Here is a 19,346-nt window from a genome sequence, read left to right on the forward strand (position 1 = left end):
AGCAGTGGAGGTGACTCTACATTATATGGAGATGTATCCTGTGATTATATTTACCAGACTGTGATGTGGGAGGTCAGGCTGCAGCTCTGGATGTGACTGGAGTATAAGACATGCAGCAGTGGAGGTGACTCTACATTATATGGAGATGTATCCTGTGATTATATTTACCAGACTGTGATGTGGGAGGTCAGGCTGCTGCTCTGGATGTGACTGGAGTATAAGACATGCAGCAGGATCAGTGGAGGTGACTCTACATTATATGGAGATGTATCCTGTGATTATATTTACCAGACTGTGATGTGGGAGGTTAGGCTGCAGCTCTGGATGTGACTGGAGTATATGACATGCAGCCGTGGAGGTGACTCTACATTATATGGAGATGTATCCTGTGATTATATTTACCAGACTGTGATGTGGGAGGTCAGGCTGCAGCTCTGGATGTGACTGGAGTATAAGACATGCAGCAGGATCAGTGGAGGTGACTCTACATTATATGGAGATGTGTCGTGTGATTATATTTACCAGACTGTGATGTGGGAGGTCAGGCTGCTGCTCTGGATGTGACTGGAGTATAAGACATGCAGCAGTGGAGGTGACTCTACATTATATGGAGATGTATCGTGTGATTATATTTACCAGACTGGGATGTGGGGGGTCAGGCTGCAGCTCTGGATATGACTGGAGTATAAGACATGCAGCAGTGGAGGTGACTCTACATTATATGGAGATGTATCCTGTGATTATATTTACCAGACTCTGATGTGGGAGGCTGCAGCTCTGGATGTGACTGGAGTATAAGACATGCAGCAGTGGAGGTGACTCTACATTATATGGAGATGTATCGTGTGATTATATTTACCAGACTGTGATGTGGGAGGTCAGGCTGCTGCTCTGGATGTGACTGGAGTATAAGACATGCAGCAGGATCAGTGGAGGTGACTCTACATTATATGGAGATGTATCCTGTGATTATATTACCAGACTGTGATGTGGGAGGTCAGGCTGCTGCTCTGGATGTGACTGGAGTATAAGACATGCAGCAGGATCAGTGGAGGTGACTCTACATTATATGGAGATGTATCCTGTGATTATATTTACCAGACTGTGATGTGGGAGGTCAGGCTGCAGCTTTCGGGGTGTTTGGAGTCGTGTCCTGTATATTTACTATATACTGCCTCCGCAGGTGTCGGATGTATACAGCTCCCGCCCGCTGCGTCTTCTCCCTCCTCATATCTTCGCTGTGGCTGATCGGGCTTACAATGCGCTCCAGGCCAAGGCGGCGTCTCCCAGGAGTCAGTGCATTGTGATCAGGTGAGCAGCGGCACAGCCGGATGAGGCGCTGCTTATTATTCTGTCCTTCCAACGATGGGGGGATTCTCCATAAGACCCTCAGTAAGGATTGTTCTAAAAATATGACCGCCCCGCCCCCATCAACATTCAGATCCGCCAAAACTAAAGTGAGGCGCAGAGGGTCCGGTTCTATATCCCGCAGTTTATATCCCATAGAGGGACTGTATATCCCGCAGAGGGACCGTTTCTGTATACCCCCCCCCCCCCCGAGGGTCTGTGTGTTGTGGGGGCAGATCTTGTACACACCGGCCTCTAGTACAATGTAGGACCAGCGAGATGTGGGGGGTGGTAGTTGTCGTCCCCCCCCCACGTCCCGTCACGTAATATTATATAATGACATATTTCGCTCTTCTCTCTGCAGCGGTGACAGCGGAGCCGGGAAAACCGAGAGCACGAAACTCCTGCTGAGACATCTGGTGCGCCGGAGCCGAGGAGACCAGCAGCTCAGCCAGCAGATCCTACAGGTGCCGGGGGTCCAATAACCCACCTCCTCATCCATTACCACCTGGACACAAGACACTTCTCACAGCTGAGGGGTCATTACAATGTATCCAGTCTACACATGTGTCCTGCACTGAAACACTGTAACAAAGGACAGCAAGGAGACTTGTGCTGCTGATGTGTTTACCTGACCATAGACTGTCTACATTGATACCTTGTAACAAAACCTCAGCTGTGATAAGTGTTAGAGCAGATTTCCATTCACTGACAACAGGCAGAGGTCTTGAATGATAAGAAATTGAGACACACAGTTGCTGAGCTTTCCATTACACAATGATGGAGCTTTATGGCCTAAGCCCCATCCATGCAGATGGAGTGACCCCCCCCTTTATATCTCCGCAGGTCAATCCATTACTGGAGGCTTTCGGAAATGCTGAGACTGCGATGAACCAGAACAGCAGTCGCTTCGGGAAATACATCCAACTGCGATTCAGCGGCGGGTCCGGTGAGTGACGACCGGGTGGCGGAGGGCGGTCCTTATAAGATTCCTTATTGTCAACCTCCGCTAAACGTTATGTAGTTCCCCCTCCCTTTACTCAATGTATATACATAATATTATCCTGCACTGATCCTGTTATACTCCAGAGCTGCACTCACTATTCTGCTGGTGGAGTCACTGTGTACATACATTACATTACTTATCCTGTACTGATCCTGAGTTATATCCTGTATTATACTCCAGAGCTGTACTCACTATTCTGCTGGTGGAGTCACTGTGTACATACATTACTTATCCTGTACTGATCCTGAGTTACATCCTGTATTATACTCCAGAGCTGCACTCACTATTCTGCTGGTGGAGTCACTGTGTACATACATTACATTACTTATCCTGTACTGATCCTGAGTTACATCCTGTATTATACTCCAGAGCTGCACTCACTATTCTGCTGGTGGGGTCACTGTGTACATACATTACATTACTTATCCTGTACTGATCCTGAGTTACATCCTGTATTATACTCCAGAGCTGCACTCACTATTCTGCTGGTGGAGTCACTGTGTACATACATTACATTACTTATCCGGTACTGATCCTGAGTTACATCCTGTATTATACTCCAGAGCTACACTCACTATTCTGCTGGTGGAGTCACTGTGTACATACATTACATTACTTATCCTGTACTGATCCTGAGTTATATCCTGTATTATACTCCAGAGCTGCACTCACTATTCTGCTGGTGGAGTCACTGTGTACATACATTACATTACTTATCCTGTACTGATCCTGAGTTACATCTTGTATTATACTCCAGAGCTGCACTCACTATTCTGCTGGTGGAGTCACCTGTACATACATACATTACTTATCCTGTACGGATCCTGAGTTATATCCTGTATTATACTCTAGAGCTGCACTCACTATTCTGCTGGTGGAGTCACTGTGTACATACATTACATTACTTATCCTGTACTGACCCTGAGTTATATCCTGTATTATACTCCAGAGCTGCACTCACTATTCTGCTGGTGGAGTCACTGTGTACATACATTACATTACTTATCCTGTACTGACCCTGAGTTACATCCTGTATTCTACTCCAGAGCTGCACTCACTATTCTGCTGGTGGAGTCACTGAGTACATACATTACATTACTTATCCTGTACTGATCCTGAGTTATATCCTGTATTATACTCCAGAGCTGCACTCTCTGTTCTGCTGGTGGAGTTACTGTGTACATACATTACTTATCCTGTACTGATCCTGAGTTATATCCTGTATTATACTCCAGAGCTGCACTCTCTGTTCTGCTGGTGGAGTTACTGTGTACATACATTACTTATCCTGTACTGATCCTGAGTTATATCCTGTATTATACTCCAGAGCTGCACTCACTATTCTGCTGGTGGAGTCACTGTGTACATACATTACATTACTTATCCTGTACTGATCCTGAGTTACATCCTGTATTATACTCCAGAGCTGCACTCACTATTCTGCTGGTGGAGTCACTGTGTACATACATTACTTATCCTGTATTATACTCCAGAGCTGCACTCACTACCAAAATCTTCATGTATCCCCTGCTTGCTCAGTGTCTGTACGGATCTTGATCTGGTGATTTGCATTCTGGGAAATGTCGTCTTTACATCAGTCACTGTACAGCCACCCCCTTCATTATAGAAGCTCCGCTGAGCTGTAATGGAGGTCTCTGTCCACATGTTGCTGACTGTTTTCACCAGCCAGTAGAATTATGAGCGCAGCTCTGGGTGATAACTGCAGATGAATGTGCTGCAGGTTTGGATCTCTTTGGTTTCCACCGTCATACATGCCGCAGGTTCCTCTAGATAATTCCGGGTGCTATATGATCCACATGGGGTACCCCCCCCCCATTTACTCCCACCCTCAGCCCTTCTTACTGTGACTCCACCTCTTGATTGGTTGTAGTAAGAGGAGCCAAGATTAATGAGTATCTGCTGGAGAAGTCGCGGGTGTCGCACCAGGACCCGGGCGAGAGGAACTTCCATGTCTTCTACTACATGCTGTTTGGGTGTCCTGAAGAGGAGAAGGAGGTGTACGGTCTCCTGCAGCCCTCCATGTACAGGTATGAGCCGCGTGTGACTGCCCTGTCATGTGACCAGTCTGAGGCGAGCGGGCGTTTAATGTGTGCAGGGTCCTATTGGCTGTCCTCTAACTGTAGGGAACCCCTCCCTGTACGCGTAATGGGAACTCCTCTCCACACGCAGCTGATGCCCCCTTCTCCTCCTGAAATAACTCCCTCTAGAGATTAGGTATTCAACAATATACATGCTCTTACTGTCGAGAACCCCTCCCTGTACGCGTAATGGGAACTCCTCTCCACACGCAGCTGATATCCCCTGCTCCTCCTGCAATAACTCCCTCTAGAGGGTGGGCATTCGACCGTATACCTGCTCTTACTGTAGAGAACTCCTCTCCGTACTAGTGATGAGAACCCCTCTCCATGCACCCCTTATGTGCCTCTTATAAATTCTGGTATTCTCCCATCACTCCCTCTAGAGCTGGGGTATTCCACTGTGTGCCTGCTCTTACTGTAGAGAACCCCTCCACACACTAATGAATCTTTATAAAGACCTTGGATATATTTATACACATTAATAAGATCGCGTTTCTGTTGTACAATTTATTATTTTTTTTGTAAGATTTTAACACCTCACACAAAGAAAATAAAATCCGTCCTGAGCAAATAGTCGCCCCAGGGAGGTAAATAACAGGGCGCAGCTTTATGTGTGTGCAGAGACGTCCCGGCCCTTTTTCTTATCCACCTTTGATCCTGCCCCAGCTCTTCTATATACTTCTGCAGTCCCGCATATTCCGGATGTGGCCTCACCGTTCTTAGCGGGACGTTTTTTTTTAATCACTTTCCAGCTGCTGCCTGGCATTGAGTGCTGCTTATTGGGTTTTCCTGATCTGACTATTAGGGGGGAATCTTTAGTGTCTGTACTTAGCGCAGGGAGGAGGGAGCGGCGTCCAGGTGAGAGGGCCCCTCGTCTGTGCCTCAGGTAGGGTCATGTGACTGAGGTCAGGCAGGCAGTGACCTCACGGTTAACCATTTACAGCCTGGGCTCTGGTTATTACGGAGGTTGGATCGGTGTATGTGTAATTATTCCGCTCACCTGATGACCCCGTATAATGATCAGCCCCTCCCCCCCATCATATAATCGTTATGTAACGCTCCACCTAACCTGAGAGCATGTAGGTCTTCCTACATCACATCTTATACTCCAGTCACATCCAGTGCTGCATTTATATTGTTACATCTTATCTTATTATGCATGCAGCTCTGGATCTGACTGGAGTATGTTACATCATGTCTTATACTCCAGTCACATCTGGAGCTGTAGTCATCTTCTGCAGCCAGCTTCATGCTCTGAGCAGACATTGCACCAGCAGGGGGTGTGAGAGGTAACATTTCTGTAGTCACCCTTGGTTTGGTGTACACAGTCGCGCCTCTCAATCTCCTCAACCACTAGATTTGGGGCACTGGGAAGGGGCGCCATGTTTTACCATCCTCTGTGTCCTGTCTTGTAGGTACATTGGCCGGGGATGGGAGGAGATGGGCATCGGGCGCTGGACTGACGGCTACCAGGGCTTGTGTAACGCCGTCCGCATGGTGGGATTCCAGTATCAGGTCAGTGCCTGCCGATCCAGGGCCCATGCCACCAGTATTCAGCTTACAGGCATGACATTAAAAGCTGGCGTCTGATTCTTTGTTATGATCTAGCACTGAGCTGCCAGGAAGTGTTGTCTTGGGGACAGAGGATTTCCTCTCCTGGGAGTTGTGAACAGAGGCTTACATCACATCTGTGTTGGAGCCTCCGTCAGATGGCGTCCACTGCGGCGCCGCGCTGGTATCTGTACAGCGTCGTTACCCTGCGCAGTGTCGGGGGCAGATGTCACCCCTGCATTATCCTCTCTACAGCGTCGTCACCCTGCGCAGTGTCGGGGGCAGATGTCTCCCCTGCATTATCCTCTCTACAGCGTCGTCACCCTGTGCAGTGTTGGGGGCAGATGTCTCCCCAGCGTCGTTACCCTGCGCAGTGTCGGGGGCAGATGTCACCCCTGCATTATCCTCTCTACAGCGTCGTCACCCTGCGCAGTGTTGGGGGCAGATGTCTCCCCAGCGGCGTTACCCTGCGCAGTGTCGGGGGCAGATGTCACCCCTGCATTATCCTCTCTACAGCGTCGTCACCCTGCGCAGTGTCGGGGGCGGATGTCTCCCCTGCATTATCATCTGTACAGCGTCGTCACCCTGCGCAGTGTGGAGGGCGGATGTCTCCCCTGCATTATCATCTCTACAGCGTCGTCACCCTGCGCAGTGTCGGGGGCGGATGTCTCCCCTGCATTATCATCTCTACAGCGTCGTCACCCTTCGCAGTGTCGGGGGCAGATGTCACCCCTGCATTATCATCTGTACAGCGTCGTCACCCTGCACAGTGTCGGGGGCGGATGTCACCCCTGCATTATCATCTGTACAGCGTCGTCACCCTGCACAGTGTCGGGGGCGGATGTCTCCCCTGCATTATCATCTCTACAGCGTCGTCACCCTGTGCAGTGTCGGGGGCAGATGTCTCCCCTGCATTATCATCTGTACAGCGTCGTCACCCTGCGCAGTGTCGGGGGCGGATGTCTCCCCTGCATTATCTCTACAGCGTCGTCACCCTGTGCAGTGTCGGGGGCAGATGTCACCCCTGCATTATCATCACTACAGCGTCGTCACCCTTCGCAGTGTCGGGGGCAGATGTCACCCCTGCATTATCATCTGTACAGCGTCGTCACCCTGCGCAGTGTCGGGGGTGGATGTCTCCCCTGCATTATCATCTCTACAGCGTCGTCACTCTGTGCAGTGTCGGGGGCAGATGTCACCCCTGCATTATCCTCTCTACAGCGTCGTCACCCTGCGCAGTGTCGGGGGCAGATGTCTCCCCTGCATTATGATCTGGTGGTGGTGGACGTCTCAGGACTCCAGTGATGTAACTTCTCTTCTCTCTTCACATGACAGGAGGAGTTGGATCTGAAGATCGTCCTCTCCGGGGTCCTGTCTTTGGGGAATGTTGTGTTTGTGCCGGAGGAGGCGGGAGGTGTGACTGTGGATCGTGCCGCCATGGGATGGCTGAAGGCTGCTGCGGTGAGCGAACTGGGTGACCTGCCCACAAACGGGGGCTGACCTGGGGCTGGTGGTAAACAGGGCGGGGGTGGCTGTTGACCTGTGCGGGGGCTGACCTGGGGCGGTTGTTGACCTGTGCGGGGGCGGGTGCATCACATGTATGGTCTGGGGAAGTCATGTGTGAGTCTTGTAGGGATAGGCCCTTTTATCACCGCTCTGTAGGGAACCTGCTGAGATGAAACCCACCAGGCCCCTCCACCATTACACACAACCATGGTAAAGACCCCAGAGGTTTCCTCTACTCCATTTTCCCCCTCTTATTACTGTCATCGCTATAATGGGGTCAGCTGAAGGAGGGGCTGGTTCTGGTGGAGGGTGGGGAGATGGTTGCTGGTGGAGGGTGGGGGGGGTGGTTGCTGGGGGGGCAGGGATGGTGGTTGGCGGTAGCTGGTGGAGGGCGGGGAAGGGCGGTTTCCGATTGTGGATGGGGAGGGCGGTTGCCGATTGTGGATGGGGGAGGGAGGTTGCCGATTGTGGATGGGGGAGGGAGGTTGCCGATTGTGGATGGGGGAGGGAGGTTGCCGATTGTGGATGGGGGAGGGCGGTTGCCGATTGTGGATGGGGAGGGCGGTTGCCGATTGTGGATGGGGGAGGGAGGTTGCCGATTGTGGATGGGGAGGGCGGTTGCCGATTGTGGATGGGGGAGGGAGGTTGCCGATTGTGGATGGGGGAGGGAGGTTGCCGATTGTGGATGGGGAGGGCGGTTGCCGATTGTGGATGGGGAGGGCGGTTGCCGATTGTGAATGGGGGAGGGCGGTTGCCGATTGTGAATGGGGGAGGGCGGTTGCCGATTGTGAATGGGGGAGGGCGGTTGCCGATTGTGAATGGGGGAGGGCGGTTGCTGATTTGTGGATGGGGGAGGTCGGTTGCCGGTGGAGTATGGGGGAGGGCGTTTGCCGTTGGAGTATGGGGGAGGGCGGTTGCCGGTGGAGTATGGGGAGGGCGTTTGCTGATGGGGGATGGTTGCCGGTGGGGGGTGTTTGCCAGTAAAGTATGGGGGAGGGCGGTTGCTGGTGGAGGGCGGTTGCCGGTGAAGGACGGGGAAGGACAGTTGCCGGTGGAGTATGGGGAGGGCGGTTGCTGGTGGAGGACAGTGGGAGGGCGGTTGCCGGTTGCCGGTGGAGGGCTGTTGCCGGTGGAGGGCAGTTGCCGGTGGAGGGCGGTTGCTGGTGGAGGACAGGGGGAGGGCGGTTGCCGGTGGAGGACAGGGGGAGGGCGGTTGCCGGTGGAGGGCAGTTGCCAGGGGAGGACAGGGGGAGGGCGGTTGCCGGTGGAAGACAGGGGGAGGGCGGTTGCCGGTGGAGGACGGTTGCCGGTGGAGGACAGGGGGGGAGGGCGGTTGCCGGTGGAGGACAGGGGGAGTGTGGTTGCCGGCGGGGGGGCGGTTGCTGGTGGAGGACAGGGGGAGGGCGGTTGCCGGTGGAGGACGGTTGCCGGTGGAGGACAGGGGGGGAGGGCGGTTGCCGGTGGAGGACAGGGGGAGTGTGGTTGCCGGCGGGGGGGCGGTTGCTGGTGGAGGACAGGGGGAGGGCGGTTGCCGGCGGAGGGCGGTTGCTGGTGGAGGACAGGGGGAGGGCGTTTTTCGGTGGGGGGCGGTTGCTGCTGGGACCCCAGTGTTGCTGTGCTTGGCAGTGCTGCAGATGACTCTAGACTAGTGGTCAGTGGAAAGCCACTATTAAGCACGCTCTCTACATCCCAGTGCTTTTCCGGTCCCTATGAAGCTCTTCTGATGCTGATTTTTGGGGTGCTTTTCCAGGGCCAGTTCGGGGTACAACCTGAAGACCTGATGAGCTGTTTGATCTGCACGACATCTCTGACCCGTGGGGAAGCGATCCAGAGACTGCACAGCAAGCAGCAGTCGGAAGGTGAGGCCACAGGACAGATACATGGAGTTCCCAGGCGGCCGCCTTGTCAGGGAAGATAATATAGGGGGTCCTCAGTTTATTAGCCAGAAAGGCTACAAAGGGCGTCTCTCTGGAGGACCATGCACGTCCATGCATTACAGGCAACCAAGCGATTTCAATTGGATCTGTGTAATACCTTATACCTCCTGTGGGGGCGCTGCAGTAGAACTAGACACTTGCTGCAGAGCTCCCCCACAACTGATCTCTGGGGGTCCCAACAGCTGGATACACTGAGATCACATTCTAGTTGGGAGACCCCTCTAGCAGAAAGTTATAGGAGGCGGAGTCTGACAACCATCTACTAGTGTGGGATAATCTGTGTCATAGAGAAGTTAGTCGCTACAATGTACACAAGCCGATGGTTACAGGAACTGCGGGAGGGGGTGGGGCACGAATATTTACCGTACTCAGGACACATGCGCGCATTGTAGGGGCTCATCCGATAATTATCCAGTGTCCCTATAAACACGGTGACCCTTCAATAACATCAATATATATATATATATATATATATATAGTGTGATCTCCAGTAACAGTCTCCCCGTGTTCTCCTCTGTGTGTAGATGGTGTAGTGTGTTACATGTATATATATATAGTGTGATCTCCAGTAACAGTCTCCTCGTGTTCTCCTCTGTGTGTAGATGATGTAGTGTGTTACATGTGTATATATATATAGTGTGATCTCCAGTAACAGTCTCCTCGTGTTCTCCTCTGTGTGTAGATGATGTAGTGTGTTACATGTATATATATATAGTGTGATCTCCAGTAACAGTCTCCTCGTGTTCTCCTCTGTGTGTAGATGGTGTAGTGTGTTACATGTGTATATATATATAGTGTGATCTCCAGTAACAGTCTCCTCGTGTTCTCCTCTGTGTGTAGATGGTGTAGTGTGTTACATGTGTATATATATATAGTGTGATCTCCAGTAACAGTCTCCCCGTGTTCTCCTCTGTGTGTAGATGGTGTAGTGTGTTACATGTATATATATATATAGTGTGATCTCCAGTAACAGTCTCCTCGTGTTCTCCTCTGTGTGTAGATGATGTAGTGTGTTACATGTGTATATATATATAGTGTGATCTCCAGTAACAGTCTCCTCGTGTTCTCCTCTGTGTGTAGATGGTGTAGTGTGTTACATGTATATATATATAGTGTGATCTCCAGTAACAGTCTCCTCGTGTTCTCCTCTGTGTGTAGATGGTGTAGTGTGTTACATGTGTATATATATATAGTGTGATCTCCAGTAACAGTCTCCCCGTGTTCTCCTCTGTGTGTAGATGGTGTAGTGTGTTACATGTATATATATATATAGTGTGATCTCCAGTAACAGTCTCCTCGTGTTCTCCTCTGTGTGTAGATGGTGTAGTGTGTTACATGTATATATATATATAGTGTGATCTCCAGTAACAGTCTCCTCGTGTTCTCCTCTGTGTGTAGATGGTGTAGTGTGTTACATGTATATATATATATAGTGTGATCTCCAGTAACAGTCTCCTCGTGTTCTCCTCTGTGTGTAGATGGTGTAGTGTGTTACATGTATATATATATATATAGTGTGATCTCCAGTAACAGTCTCCTCGTGTTCTCCTCTGTGTGTAGATGATGTAGTGTGTTACATGTATATATATATATAGTGTGATCTCCAGTAACAGTCTCCCCGTGTTCTCCTCTGTGTGTAGATGGTGTAGTGTGTTACATGTGTATATATATAGTGTGATCTCCAGTAACAGTCTCCTCGTGTTCTCCTCTGTGTGTAGATGGTGTAGTGTGTTACATGTGTATATATATATAGTGTGATCTCCAGTAACAGTCTCCTCGTGTTCTCCTCTGTGTGTAGATGATGTAGTGTGTTACATGTGTATATATATATAGTGTGATCTCCAGTAACAGTCTCCTCGTGTTCTCCTCTGTGTGTAGATGGTGTAGTGTGTTACATGTATATATATATATAGTGTGATCTCCAGTAACAGTCTCCCCGTGTTCTCCTCTGTGTGTAGATGGTGTAGTGTGTTACATGTGTATATATATAGTGTGATCTCCAGTAACAGTCTCCCCGTGTTCTCCTCTGTGTGTAGATGATGTAGTGTGTTACATGTGTATATATATAGTGTGATCTCCAGTAACAGTCTCCTCGTGTTCTCCTCTGTGTGTAGATGATGTAGTGTGTTACATGTGTATATATATAGTGTGATCTCCAGTAACAGTCTCCCCGTGTTCTCCTCTGTGTGTAGATGGTGTAGTGTGTTACATGTATATATATATATAGTGTGATCTCCAGTAACAGTCTCCCCGTGTTCTCCTCTGTGTGTAGATGGTGTAGTGTGTTACATGTGTATATATATATATAGTGTGATCTCCAGTAACAGTCTCCCCGTGTTCTCCTCTGTGTGTAGATGGTGTAGTGTGTTACATGTATATATATATATAGTGTGATCTCCAGTAACAGTCTCCTCGTGTTCTCCTCTGTGTGTAGATGGTGTAGTGTGTTACATGTGTATATATATATAGTGTGATCTCCAGTAACAGTCTCCCCGTGTTCTCCTCTGTGTGTAGATGGTGTAGTGTGTTACATGTGTATATATATAGTGTGATCTCCAGTAACAGTCTCCTCGTGTTCTCCTCTGTGTGTAGATGGTGTAGTGTGTTACATGTATATATATATATAGTGTGATCTCCAGTAACAGTCTCCCCGTGTTCTCCTCTGTGTGTAGATGGTGTAGTGTGTTACATGTATATATATATAGTGTGATCTCCAGTAACAGTCTCCCCGTGTTCTCCTCTGTGTGTAGATGGTGTAGTGTGTTACATGTATATATATATAGTGTGATCTCCAGTAACAGTCTCCTCGTGTTCTCCTCTGTGTGTAGATGATGTAGTGTGTTACATGTGTATATATATAGTGTGATCTCCAGTAACAGTCTCCTCGTGTTCTCCTCTGTGTGTAGATGATGTAGTGTGTTACATGTATATATATATATATAGTGTGATCTCCAGTAACAGTCTCCTCGTGTTCTCCTCTGTGTGTAGATGGTGTAGTGTGTTACATGTGTATATATATATAGTGTGATCTCCAGTAACAGTCTCCTCGTGTTCTCCTCTGTGTGTAGATGGTGTAGTGTGTTACATGTATATATATATAGTGTGATCTCCAGTAACAGTCTCCCCGTGTTCTCCTCTGTGTGTAGATGGTGTAGTGTGTTACATGTATATATATATAGTGTGATCTCCAGTAACAGTCTCCCCGTGTTCTCCTCTGTGTGTAGATGATGTAGTGTGTTACATGTATATATATATATAGTGTGATCTCCAGTAACAGTCTCCTCGTGTTCTCCTCTGTGTGTAGATGGTGTAGTGTGTTACATGTATATATATATAGTGTGATCTCCAGTAACAGTCTCCCCGTGTTCTCCTCTGTGTGTAGATGGTGTAGTGTGTTACATGTATATATATATATAGTGTGATCTCCAGTAACAGTCTCCTCGTGTTCTCCTCTGTGTGTAGATGGTGTAGTGTGTTACATGTATATATATATATAGTGTGATCTCCAGTAACAGTCTCCCCGTGTTCTCCTCTGTGTGTAGATGATGTAGTGTGTTACATGTGTATATATATAGTGTGATCTCCAGTAACAGTCTCCCCGTGTTCTCCTCTGTGTGTAGATGGTGTAGTGTGTTACATGTATATATATATATAGTGTGATCTCCAGTAACAGTCTCCCCGTGTTCTCCTCTGTGTGTAGATGGTGTAGTGTGTTACATGTATATATATATATAGTGTGATCTCCAGTAACAGTCTCCCCGTGTTCTCCTCTGTGTGTAGATGGTGTAGTGTGTTACATGTATATATATATATAGTGTGATCTCCAGTAACAGTCTCCTCGTGTTCTCCTCTGTGTGTAGATGATGTAGTGTGTTACATGTATATATATATATATAGTGTGATCTCCAGTAACAGTCTCCCCGTGTTCTCCTCTGTGTGTAGATGGTGTAGTGTGTTACATGTATATATATATATAGTGTGATCTCCAGTAACAGTCTCCTCGTGTTCTCCTCTGTGTGTAGATGGTGTAGTGTGTTACATGTATATATATATAGTGTGATCTCCAGTAACAGTCTCCCCGTGTTCTCCTCTGTGTGTAGATGATGTAGTGTGTTACATGTGTATATATATATATAGTGTGATCTCCAGTAACAGTCTCCTCGTGTTCTCCTCTGTGTGTAGATGGTGTAGTGTGTTACATGTATATATATATATAGTGTGATCTCCAGTAACAGTCTCCTCGTGTTCTCCTCTGTGTGTAGATGGTGTAGTGTGTTACATGTGTATATATATATATAGTGTGATCTCCAGTAACAGTCTCCTCGTGTTCTCCTCTGTGTGTAGATGGTGTAGTGTGTTACATGTATATATATATATAGTGTGATCTCCAGTAACAGTCTCCTCGTGTTCTCCTCTGTGTGTAGATGGTGTAGTGTGTTACATGTATATATATATATAGTGTGATCTCCAGTAACAGTCTCCCCGTGTTCTCCTCTGTGTGTAGATGGTGTAGTGTGTTACATGTATATATATATATAGTGTGATCTCCAGTAACAGTCTCCTCGTGTTCTCCTCTGTGTGTAGATGGTGTAGTGTGTTACATGTATATATATATAGTGTGATCTCCAGTAACAGTCTCCCCGTGTTCTCCTCTGTGTGTAGATGATGTAGTGTATTACATGTATATATATATATAGTGTGATCTCCAGTAACAGTCTCCTCGTGTTCTCCTCTGTGTGTAGATGATGTAGTGTGTTACATGTATATATATATAGTGTGATCTCCAGTAACAGTCTCCTCGTGTTCTCCTCTGTGTGTAGATGGTGTAGTGTGTTACATGTGTATATATATATAGTGTGATCTCCAGTAACAGTCTCCCCGTGTTCTCCTCTGTGTGTAGATGATGTAGTGTGTTACATGTATATATATATAGTGTGATCTCCAGTAACAGTCTCCTCGTGTTCTCCTCTGTGTGTAGATGGTGTAGTGTGTTACATGTATATATATATAGTGTGATCTCCAGTAACAGTCTCCCCGTGTTCTCCTCTGTGTGTAGATGGTGTAGTGTGTTACATGTGTATATATATATAGTGTGATCTCCAGTAACAGTCTCCCCGTGTTCTCCTCTGTGTGTAGATGGTGTAGTGTGTTACATGTATATATATATATAGTGTGATCTCCAGTAACAGTCTCCTCGTGTTCTCCTCTGTGTGTAGATGGTGTAGTGTGTTACATGTATATATATATAGTGTGATCTCCAGTAACAGTCTCCCCGTGTTCTCCTCTGTGTGTAGATGATGTAGTGTATTACATGTATATATATATATAGTGTGATCTCCAGTAACAGTCTCCCCGTGTTCTCCTCTGTGTGTAGATGGTGTAGTGTGTTACATGTGTATATATATATAGTGTGATCTCCAGTAACAGTCTCCTCGTGTTCTCCTCTGTGTGTAGATGATGTAGTGTGTTACATGTATATATATATAGTGTGATCTCCAGTAACAGTCTCCTCGTGTTCTCCTCTGTGTGTAGATGGTGTAGTGTGTTACATGTATATATATATAGTGTGATCTCCAGTAACAGTCTCCTCGTGTTCTCCTCTGTGTGTAGATGATGTAGTGTGTTACATGTGTATATATATATATAGTGTGATCTCCAGTAACAGTCTCCCCGTGTTCTCCTCTGTGTGTAGATGGTGTAGTGTGTTACATGTATATATATATAGTGTGATCTCCAGTAACAGTCTCCCCGTGTTCTCCTCTGTGTGTAGATGGTGTAGTGTGTTACATGTATATATATATAGTGTGATCTCCAGTAACAGTCTCCTCGTGTTCTCCTCTGTGTGTAGATGGTGTAGTGTGTTACATGTATATATATATAGTGTGATCTCCAGTAACAGTCTCCCCGTGTTCTCCTCTGTGTGTAGATGGTGTAGTGTGTTACATGTATATATATATAGTGTGATCTCCAGTAACAGTCTCCCCGTGTTCTCCTCTGTGTGTAGATGGTGTAGTGTGTTACATGTGTATATATATATATAGTGTGATCTCCAGTAACAGTCTCCTCGTGTTCTCCTCTGTGTGTAGATGGTGTAGTGTGTTACATGTATATATATATATATAGTGTGATCTCCAGTAACAGTCTCCTCGTGTTCTCCTCTGTGTGTAGATGGTGTAGTGTGTTACATGTGTATATATATATAGTGTGATCTCCAGTAACAGTCTCCTCGTGTTCTCCTCTGTGTGTAGATGGTGTAGTGTGTTACATGTATATATATATATATAGTGTGATCTCCAGTAACAGTCTCCTCGTGTTCTCCTCTGTGTGTAGATGATGTAGTGTGTTACATGTGTATATATATAGTGTGATCTCCAGTAACAGTCTCCTCGTGTTCTCCTCTGTGTGTAGATGATGTAGTGTGTTACATGTATATATATATATAGTGTGATCTCCAGTAACAGTCTCCTCGTGTTCTCCTCTGTGTGTAGATGATGTAGTGTGTTACATGTATATATATATATAGTGTGATCTCCAGTAACAGTCTCCTCGTGTTCTCCTCTGTGTGTAGATGATGTAGTGTGTTACATGTGTATATATATAGTGTGATCTCCAGTAACAGTCTCCTCGTGTTCTCCTCTGTGTGTAGATGATGTAGTGTGTTACATGTATATATATATATAGTGTGATCTCCAGTAACAGTCTCCTCGTGTTCTCCTCTGTGTGTAGATGGTGTAGTGTGTTACATGTATATATATATAGTGTGATCTCCAGTAACAGTCTCCTCGTGTTCTCCTCTGTGTGTAGATGGTGTAGTGTGTTACATGTATATATATATATAGTGTGATCTCCAGTAACAGTCTCCCCGTGTTCTCCTCTGTGTGTAGATGGTGTAGTGTGTTACATGTATATATATATATAGTGTGATCTCCAGTAACAGTCTCCTCGTGTTCTCCTCTGTGTGTAGATGGTGTAGTGTGTTACATGTGTATATATATATAGTGTGATCTCCAGTAACAGTCTCCCCGTGTTCTCCTCTGTGTGTAGATGGTGTAGTGTGTTACATGTATATATATATAGTGTGATCTCCAGTAACAGTCTCCTCGTGTTCTCCTCTGTGTGTAGATGATGTAGTGTGTTACATGTGTATATATATATATAGTGTGATCTCCAGTAACAGTCTCCTCGTGTTCTCCTCTGTGTGTAGATGGTGTAGTGTGTTACATGTATATATATATATAGTGTGATCTCCAGTAACAGTCTCCCCGTGTTCTCCTCTGTGTGTAGATGATGTAGTGTGTTACATGTGTATATATATATATAGTGTGATCTCCAGTAACAGTCTCCCCGTGTTCTCCTCTGTGTGTAGATGATGTAGTGTGTTACATGTATATATATATATAGTGTGATCTCCAGTAACAGTCTCCCCGTGTTCTCCTCTGTGTGTAGATGATGTAGTGTGTTACATGTATATATATATAGTGTGATCTCCAGTAACAGTCTCCTCGTGTTCTCCTCTGTGTGTAGATGGTGTAGTGTGTTACATGTATATATATATAGTGTGATCTCCAGTAACAGTCTCCTCGTGTTCTCCTCTGTGTGTAGATGGTGTAGTGTGTTACATGTGTATATATATATAGTGTGATCTCCAGTAACAGTCTCCCCGTGTTCTCCTCTGTGTGTAGATGATGTAGTGTGTTACATGTATATATATATATAGTGTGATCTCCAGTAACAGTCTCCCCGTGTTCTCCTCTGTGTGTAGATGGTGTAGTGTGTTACATGTGTATATATATATAGTGTGATCTCCAGTAACAGTCTCCTCGTGTTCTCCTCTGTGTGTAGATGGTGTAGTGTGTTACATGTATATATATATATAGTGTGATCTCCAGTAACAGTCTCCTCGTGTTCTCCTCTGTGTGTAGATGGTGTAGTGTGTTACATGTGTATATATATATAGTGTGATCTCCAGTAACAGTCTCCCCGTGTTCTCCTCTGTGTGTAGATGGTGTAGTGTGTTACATGTGTATATATATAGTGTGATCTCCAGTAACAGTCTCCCCGTGTTCTCCTCTGTGTGTAGATGATGTAGTGTGTTACATGTGTATATATATATAGTGTGATCTCCAGTAACAGTCTCCCCGTGTTCTCCTCTGTGTGTAGATGGTGTAGTGTGTTACATGTATATATATATAGTGTGATCTCCAGTAACAGTCTCCTCGTGTTCTCCTCTGTGTGTAGATGGTGTAGTGTGTTACATGTGTATATATATATAGTGTGATCTCCAGTAACAGTCTCCTCGTGTTCTCCTCTGTGTGTAGATGATGTAGTGTGTTACATGTGTATATATATAGTGTGATCTCCAGTAACAGTCTCCTCGTGTTCTCCTCTGTGTGTAGATGATGTAGTGTGTTACATGTGTATATATATAGTGTGATCTCCAGTAACAGTCTCCTCGTGTTCTCCTCTGTGTGTAGATGGTGTAGTGTGTTACATGTATATATATATATATAGTGTGATCTCCAGTAACAGTCTCCTCGTGTTCTCCTCTGTGTGTAGATGATGTAGTGTGTTACATGTATATATATATAGTGTGATCTCCAGTAACAGTCTCCTCGTGTTCTCCTCTGTGTGTAGATGGTGTAGTGTGTTACATGTATATATATATATAGTGTGATCTCCAGTAACAGTCTCCTCGTGTTCTCCTCTGTGTGTAGATGGTGTAGTGTGTTACATGTGTATATATATAGTGTGATCTCCAGTAACAGTCTCCTCGTGTTCTCCTCTGTGTGTAGATGGTGTAGTGTGTTACATGTATATATATATATAGTGTGATCTCCAGTAACAGTCTCCTCGTGTTCTCCTCTGTGTGTAGATGGTGTAGTGTGTTACATGTGTATATATATAGTGTGATCTCCAGTAACAGTCTCCTCGTGTTCTCCTCTGTGTGTAGATGGTGTAGTGTGTTACATGTATATATATATATAGTGTGATCTCCAGTAACAGTCTCCTCGTGTTCTCCTCTGTGTGTAGATGGTGTAGTGTGTTACATGTATATATATATAGTGTGATCTCCAGTAACAGTCTCCTCGTGTTCTCCTCTGTGTGTAGATGATGTAGTGTGTTACATGTATATATATATATAGTGTGATCTCCAGTAACAGTCTCCTCGTGTTCTCCTCTGTGTGTAGATGATGTAGTGTGTTACATGTATATATATATATAGTGTGATCTCCAGTAACAGTCTCCTCGTGTTCTCCTCTGTGTGTAGATGGTGTAGTGTGTTACATGTATATATATATATAGTGTGATCTCCAGTAACAGTCTCCTCGTGTTCTCCTCTGTGTGTAGATGATGTAGTGTGTTACATGTATATATATATATAGTGTGATCTCCAGTAACAGTCTCCTCGTGTTCTCCTCTGTGTGTAGATGATGTAGTGTGTTACATGTATATATATATAGTGTGATCTCCAGTAACAGTCTCCTCGTGTTCTCCTCTGTGTGTAGATGGTGTAGTGTGTTACATGTGTATATATATAGTGTGATCTCCAGTAACAGTCTCCTCGTGTTCTCCTCTGTGTGTAGATGGTGTAGTGTGTTACATGTATATATATATATAGTGTGATCTCCAGTAACAGTCTCCCCGTGTTCTCCTCTGTGTGTAGATGGTGTAGTGTGTTACATGTGTATATATATAGTGTGATCTCCAGTAACAGTCTCCTCGTGTTCTCCTCTGTGTGTAGATGGTGTAGTGTGTTACATGTGTATATATATAGTGTGATCTCCAGTAACAGTCTCCTCGTGTTCTCCTCTGTGTGTAGATGATGTAGTGTGTTACATGTATATATATATAGTGTGATCTCCAGTAACAGTCTCCTCGTGTTCTCCTCTGTGTGTAGAT

At 46.1% G+C, this 19,346-nt stretch overlaps 1 protein-coding gene across 1 annotated transcript in view; it reads left to right on the top strand.

Moving 5' to 3' along the window:
- Window positions 1–19,346, top strand: part of LOC142710797 (myosin-IIIb-like) — a 112,848-nt gene that overhangs the window by 27,979 nt on the left and 65,523 nt on the right. The window contains exons 3-9 of the mRNA XM_075848573.1: window positions 1,184–1,311; window positions 1,712–1,814; window positions 2,194–2,296; window positions 4,245–4,401; window positions 5,868–5,967; window positions 7,339–7,464; window positions 9,260–9,368. Coding sequence (XP_075704688.1) covers window positions 1,184–1,311; window positions 1,712–1,814; window positions 2,194–2,296; window positions 4,245–4,401; window positions 5,868–5,967; window positions 7,339–7,464; window positions 9,260–9,368 — 826 coding nt within the window. The remainder of the gene's footprint in view (window positions 1–1,183; window positions 1,312–1,711; window positions 1,815–2,193; window positions 2,297–4,244; window positions 4,402–5,867; window positions 5,968–7,338; window positions 7,465–9,259; window positions 9,369–19,346) is intronic.

This window comes from Rhinoderma darwinii, chromosome 1 (genome assembly GCF_050947455.1).
Source record: "Rhinoderma darwinii isolate aRhiDar2 chromosome 1, aRhiDar2.hap1, whole genome shotgun sequence".
Taxonomy (NCBI): Eukaryota; Metazoa; Chordata; class Amphibia; order Anura; family Rhinodermatidae; genus Rhinoderma; species Rhinoderma darwinii.